Raw genomic sequence first — 7,466 nt, 5'->3', positions numbered from 1 at the left:
GATGACGTCATATTGTTCGACTGGACTTAGTATGTTCCTTTGTGGCTACAGAACAAGCAACTCGCTCAGTAAAAGGCTCCCAAACACAAAATGGTCATCGGCACAGCAACATTCAAAAAAGCAAAAACCATACTCAACATTTGATGACAATGCTCTGATCTTACGTGAAATGGGCATCTCTTTCCCTATATTACATCACGAACAGAACATCAAAGTCCTTTAAGATACTTAATTTTCCAGTGTGTGTGTGTGTGTGTGTGTGTGTATATATATATATATATATATATATATATATATATATATATATCCAGTCGAACAATATGACGTCATCAATCGGAACCCAGAAGTTACACTTGCTGACTGACACAGGTGCGAGACTGGGACGACAACAGTTTCACAAAGGAACATAAATCCTCCTGTGCCGGTCCCAACCCCGGATAAATACAGAGGGTTGGGTCAGGAAGGCCATCCGACGTATAAAAGCTTGGCCAAAACAAACATGCGGATCAAACCTCTAAAGATGGAGGACACTGATTCGCTGTGGCGACCCCTTGAAGGAAAAGCCGAAAGGAAAACATTGTTATTAAATTCGTACATGCAAATGGTGACACTGATGTACATTGACCACGGAATTCCTTTTTATAATTTCTTTGGGGATTGCCATTTGCTTATCCGTTTCTTCAATTTCTCATGTATTTTCTTCCCGCAACCTGGTCCCAGGAGTTTGGCCATAGTGGCGACAGAGGACCTGACATTTCTGAAGACCGTGCACACCTGTGGTCACGGGAAAATTAAGACAAGGGCAAAAAATGATGTGGGCGCGGTTAAAAATCAAATGCCCATTTTTATTCAACATTACAGCTTGACAATTTCTTTCAAACATTGGTGCGTTTTGGAACAGATTATATCACAGGTGTCAAAATCAAGGCCAACAGGCCATATATGGCCTGCCATATCATTTTATTCGGCCTGCAAAATCAAATTGAACTTGTGAAATTCCGGGATGCTTGCTAGTCCAACGCTAGACTTTAAATTGTCCCATGTAAGTCATGATTTTTGACTTCAGATTTGAAAACTCATTATTCATTAATTTGTTGTGTGCTCTATATGTAATATGAATATGTGGAGTGGATGAAACATTCTAATGGCTTCCCCAGATTCATAACAGCCCCCAAACCAAAATTAAAATGTGGCCCGTGGCAAAAAATGACTGACACCCTTGTAGTAGAGAAATTTCTTCCAGAAGCAATTCAATTCCTAAGTAGCTTGTTTGTAGACAGCAGTATGTGGAGAAATTTGTAGACAGCAGTATGTAGAGAAGTATGCCTTCAGTCCTCAACTAATTTCAGTAGAGACAGCTCAAAACAATGTGAATGGTTCCTTTCAAAAGCCACAAATGATTTGCAGTGAATAATTTAATTGGTTACATATAAAAGTCTGATTGTTGCTGTGCCGATTACCATTTTGTGTTTGGGAGCTTTTTACTGAGCGAGTTGCTTGTTCTGTAGCCACAAGGGGACATAAGTCTTCTAGTGCCTGTCCCAAGCCCGGATAAATTCAGAGGGTTGTGTCAGGAAGGGCATCCGACGTAAAAGCTTGGCCAAAACAAACATGCGGATCAAACCTTTGAAGATGGAGGACATGATTTGCTGTGGCGACCCCGTCAAGGGAAAAGCTGAAGGGAAAAGAAGTGCCCAAAGACTGGCATAATATTCCTTTCGAGCAGTTTCCACCTGATATAAAAGCGCCATAACTCATGTCACGCAAGAGAGATTATTTGACTAGCCGTCCTTCTTCCAAGCTGGCGTAAAAGGCGGCGTCCCTGCGATGCGCGTGAAGCGGCATGTTCCGGCGGAGGCTACCCATTTGAGCCAGGTCAACCTCCACCAGGGCCACGCCCGCTCGCTCTCCCCCGCAGTCGACCACCACCGTTCCCCAGGGGTCCACAGCCAGGCTGTGGCCATAAGAGGAGCGCCGGTTGTGATGCCGGCCGACCTGCGCTGCCGCCAGGACGTAACACTGATTCTCGATGGCCCGCGCCCGCAGCAGCACCTGAAGAAAGGGAAGGGCTTGACCCTTGCAAAGCATTCATTTACCGATCACACACGCATTACTCTGATTCGTTCTGCATTGTACGTACCGTGCACAATGAAAAAGTAGAGAATATTCACTGTCTGGGATTATTTTGAGCAGATCTCTTCTAAAAAGGTACACATTATAATAACCAATGTGAATACAGTGATACCTTGGCTTACAAACTTAATTGCTTCCCAGACAGAGTGTTTAAGGCGAAAAGTGTGTATCTCAAAAATTAATTTCCCATAGGAAACTATTAAAATGAGAATAATCTGTTCCCAGCAACCAATAAAACATCATTTTCTACTTTCTAATTTTCTAAGCCTTAAAACTACACAAAATATACCTTATTTAATATAAATAATGAATAGGCTATATTGTTATAATTAAAGAAATAAACTGTACTATATAATAAAGTCGTTTTATTTACCTTTGTGATCGTTGTGGTCGTTGATGGCTTGACGGAATGGAGTGGCCGGTTTCATTAGCATTAAACACTTGATGAGGAACGTAACCTTCTTCTTTCACCATCTTGAGGAATGATCCATTGGAGGTGCTTTCTCTGCAATAATTTTACCAAGTTCGTCATCAATTGTGTTCTGTTTAGCTGGGTTGATAGCTTTTTGCATCAAGTGTACAGACAAAGAAAAAAAAGTTTGCACGATTCTCAGTTTTATCTCAGAATTCGCGCCAACTTTAGTTTTTTTTTTTTCTTCGTTGTCCCTGATCCAGTGGTGGAAAGACGCTTTGATCCTCTCTTCTTTCATCTAGAACTGCTTCATGTCATCACAAAGAGGGTACAGCAAGTCCTGAAGAATGAATCACTCTCTGTGTCTTTGGTTGTCATGTTGTCTTTGTATTGTCATATTATTTGTTTTTTTTTTTTTTTTTGGTTCTTTTGACTTCAAGACGGCGCCGCGAGAGCGGCTGCCTTTCCAGCAGTTCATGTATTTGTTTTTTCTACTTTCCTTCCTTTCATCACTTTGCTGCTGTGAAATGTAAATTTCTCCACTGTGAGACTAATAAAGGCAAATGCAATCCAATCCAATCCTCTTTCGTACATTTTGACCCCATCAAACCCATGGTATTACTTTAATCAGGTTCTATGTCATGATATTTATTTTCCACATGATGGTGCAATAGAACAAATGAAGCCACATGAAGCTTCGGCCCAAAAGTGAACCATTTGGATGGAAAGCCTCATTGTTTCATGATGCTTCAGTTTACCATCACTCATGTCGAGTCCTCTTAAACTGCTCAAGCTGCTGTCCATCATTGTTGTCTGGTGCGTTTTCTTCAGTTTCAGGGGCAGAGTAGATTTTTTTTCCAGGGGGGCTACTAACTGGAGTAACTAATGCAATTTGGTCACCCAAAAATGTTCCCCCTCCCATCCTCGGCCTTGCCCATGCTCATCAGCACTTTTCAGGTCAAACAATTTGCTTCACCCCAAGAACTGGTGACAGTTCGTTTAAAGGACAACCGACACCTTCGGACAAGTTGCGTCCATAATTTGTAAAATCACTTCAAATGACTTTGACTGAGCACATTTTACAAAGATTCCACCGCATATAGCTATATTTTACCTTTTAAGACTCGCGCTGAGTATTTAGAAAGTCTGGTTTTCGATTTGATGACGATGCCCTAATGACGTCACGGAGGGAAAGCCCCTGACCGACAAAGCGACAGACAATGCATTTTGGGTACTTTTTTTTCATCTGAAAACACCGTGTTGATCGCGAAATTAGAAGTAAAACTACACAACTAACACGATGGTGAATCGTTGTGTGTCGCAGCCAAAATTGCTCGAATTGACACGGGAGGACTTCTTTAATTGATTGCAAACATTTATGCTTTCCTCTTCAGAACTATTTGAATCATATTGATAACTGGATGAGTAACAAGAAAGCATCTTCTCCGAATCTGAACTCTCTGAAGCCATTGTTTTTATTGTGGAGCAAGGCAGTTTGTGAAGTAGTATCCTGGCAAGATGTCACGAACAAGAGGGCAGGATTTTCTGAATCTCGCCAGTTCCGAGCTCATTTTGTGGCAGTTTTGGAACACTTTAAGTCATTATTATTGGTGTTTTGCATTTGACTAAAAATATCAGCCTGCGTGTTTCAGGTATTTTAGATTAGTTTTTCTGATGTCAGTTAGGAAACAAAAAATGGTGTCGGCTATCCTTTAATGTGCACGAGGACTAAGCTGAACACGTTAAATGCGGATGACACTTGCAGACAAAATGATATTGAGGGTCATCTCATTGCCATCGAATGTCCAAAAAAGTTTCAATTGAGGCGATCAGCGGAGGTCCTACCTCCCAGTGAGCGGCTCCCGTCGTCACGGTGAAGGCCGACGGGAATGTCAGGATCTCTGCGCCGCTCTTCTGCAGCGCCAGAGCAAATTCTGGGAATCTCAAGTCGTAGCAGACGCCCAATCCGAGCTAAGGGGAAAGGGAAAGGATGTTTGTGACAAGGCCAAAAGTCAAAGAGGGCTTGGCCAGCAGTACGGAGAAGACACCTTGCCGACGGGGGTTTGGACAGGGGCGACCAGCGAGGGGCCCGGGACGGTGAAGGCGCTTTCGTTGAGCGAGACGCCCTTCTCGGGAAGCTCCACGTCAAACAGGTGGCACTTCCTGTAGGTAGACACAACCTCACCTGCGTGGATACCAAAAGAGTGGCGGGCGTTGATAGAGTGTTTTTATACACATCCGTAAACATCCTATGTTATTTCATGTTTAGTTTAGTCTATATGGATGTATGTAGCTTATTAGTTAACTTGTTGCGTATGTAGACTGTAACAAGTATTCATTTTCAGTCAAATGTTCTCCCAACTCCTTCCCGTTGCTGGTAGGCTTGGTCGAGATGATGTCATCGCGGCTGTGTGATTAAAACTAGGTTGAAGGGGCGGGCTTTGCGCTCTTAGCTTCCCGCTCCGACTAGATATGTTCTTCTATTGTTTACGAGAATAAAGTAGTCTTTTCTGTTCACCGTCTATGCTCCCCGCTGGTATTTCATCATAAAACTCCGTTGAACTCCAAACCACAAGAGATACAGGAATTAGATTCCAACAGGCGTGACCTCAGCGGGTGAAAAGGCGCGCAAACGCAATTTTAAGGCGAAACTCTACCTTGATTGTTAACGACGACGTGGCAGTTATAAATTCGCTGCTCTGCCTCCCAGTCGGATCCCCGTTCGTGAAACCCCCCCAGAGACAGCCAGAGGTCCAACTTCCTGTGTCAGATAGACATTTTTCACTTTTTCTTCACACAACGCAGTTATTCTTTTGTTAAATGAAGCCATTTTAGCACACATTATTCAGGAAGGGACTGGCGCTAGCTGGGTCATGATATTGCGGTGACCTTGTATGCGCTGTCTCTCTTTGGGCGAGATATCTGAGCACTTACCAGTTGTAACCAATTAAGAGCGTGGGCTCAAGCATACACAGGAAAATATGCAACACAGCGCTAAGACTGTGCAGCACCCCTATGTGGGCCTGGCCAGGGATCCTTTTTGGAGAAGGGAGACTTTCTTCCGCATCTGGCAGAAAAAGGCTCCACGGCGGTGTGAGTGGCATCCCTGAATCAATATCTATTTTATTGTATGTACGGTCATCAGAATGCTGCTATTTGAAGCTTTTCGGATGAGGAAAAATGTTTTGGGGCATTTGGCTTGAAAATGCCTGATTTTAAGAGCCGATATCTCCAGAACCAATTCAGCTAGAAATGAACTTTTTTTTTTCTGACGAAAGAAGAGAGGCTAAGGTTTCTAACACTGTGCTGAATGTTTATGTAGTCATAAAATTCAATATTCTCTGGATCCTGCAATTTGAATGAAAATGACAAAAAACTCCTGGCACTAGAGTGGACAAATGTTTGCTCACGTCTGGCAATGAATGAGTTAAGGACTGTCTGGTGAAAACAATCAAGTTGGCCCCAACTTCCTTTGAATCGGATTCGTACCTGGCCAGCTGAGTGTACCGCGTCATTGTTTGTCCCGTCAAGGTCTCTGAAAGCGCAAGGGTCTCTTCCCGATTGGAGCCGATATAGTCGAAAGCCTCGGGCAGGAAGGCCATGCATGCCCCTCGCTGCTTCGCCTCCTCCAGCAGCTTTTGGGCGGCACATAAATTGGCTACCTTGTCTGCAGTGACATTCAACTGACACAAGGCGGCGCACGGCCGACACGAGCTGGACATCCTGAACACAAACAGGGCCCAACATGGCCGAGCATGCCTCAGTCAATGTACAGGTAAAAACTTGATTCAAAAACAGTAATATCCTGTGACTGTAAATTGTCCTTGAGAGTTTTTAAAGGCGCTTGTAAATGACATGTATTATTATTATTATTATTATTATTATTATTATTATTATTATTATTATTATTATTATTACGTCGGTCACAATGAGACGTGAAACGAGGAAGTGACACGAGGAGGTGACGTAAAAGAAGCGGAAGAGAGTCGAGTGGTGCATTCAGGTGCGCTCAGATTGGTCGAGAACCAATTTCCGTTCCAAACAGAGGCATAAAAACGATTTTTTGACGAAAATATAAATGGTCGACAACCGCGACGTTAGAAAACCGAGGTTTGGCTGTACATGACAATACTTCCCCCCAAAAAAATTGACACGAGCTGCTGTGTTTTTCTGTTTCTGACATGGTTGCAGTAGTCATCTTAATACCGACAGTGGTGATCACCATAACAGCAAATACTGTATTACAAAAAAAGCACTTAAAATATCAAACACCAGCTTTAAAAACTGGATCTGAGCACGTCTCAATTGGAACATGTAAGAGGGAAGCACGTTTTAACCCTCAAATGACTTACTGAGTATGTTACAGTCCTTTTACTGTACAACGCTGCCGTTTTCTTTGCAAATATTTTAACGGGCTAGCCCAACCTAAGGCGTATTCCAGCAAGCAAATGGTGTGAAAAGTTACCCAAGAACATTACAATGAAAAGACTGTGCGCGCGCGTGGGATGATCAATAGACTAGACAACTCGTGCCATTCGTTGCACTTGTTTTTGTGCCTGTTTTGTGCTTGTTAAAGTTGTGTGTCTACTTCTGGTTATTATTGTTTGTCTGTTTCAGCTCGGGCAGGTTTTCTAAATGATATGCAAGTAAAATGACATTGAGTCGACATTTTGAAGATTAGATAGGTATGATTGAACGCAATACCTGCAACGTAGCTTGTTTTTCCAGAAGGAGATCAAGGCACCAATCTCGAACGATGACCTCAACACGGAGAACAACATGGGCACAAGCCAAATACTCGTTCACGCCTCCCGGTGTTTAATATGAAGGGCGATGGCGCGTTTTGGGACCCGGGGAACGAAAAGCAGTTACACATGACCGCTTTGGTTGAGGGCATTAGCTAACTGGTTGGTGGTATTTT

The 7,466-nt window shown here is 43.1% G+C and overlaps 1 protein-coding gene across 1 annotated transcript; it reads right to left on the bottom strand.

The window, feature by feature from the left end:
• Positions 1-810: 810 nt before the first annotated feature.
• On the bottom strand, positions 811-7,389 carry nit1 (nitrilase 1). The gene is made up of 6 exons (XM_088990916.1): positions 7,250-7,389; positions 6,035-6,268; positions 5,203-5,306; positions 4,594-4,730; positions 4,391-4,516; positions 811-2,052 (listed from the first exon to the last, which is right to left on the bottom strand). The coding sequence occupies exons 1-6, from the start codon at positions 7,324-7,326 to the stop codon at positions 1,774-1,776; spliced, it is 957 nt and encodes a 318-aa protein (XP_088847042.1). The 5' UTR covers positions 7,327-7,389; the 3' UTR covers positions 811-1,773.
• Positions 7,390-7,466: the final 77 nt, after the last annotated feature.

The sequence above is a fragment of the Hippocampus bargibanti genome, linkage group LG02, assembly GCF_051943395.1.
Source record: "Hippocampus bargibanti isolate YZ-2025 linkage group LG02, ASM5194339v1, whole genome shotgun sequence".
NCBI classification, from domain to species: Eukaryota; Metazoa; Chordata; class Actinopteri; order Syngnathiformes; family Syngnathidae; genus Hippocampus; species Hippocampus bargibanti.
Note: the sequence above shows the minus strand (reverse complement) of the source record. Positions and strands in the feature narration are given on the sequence as shown.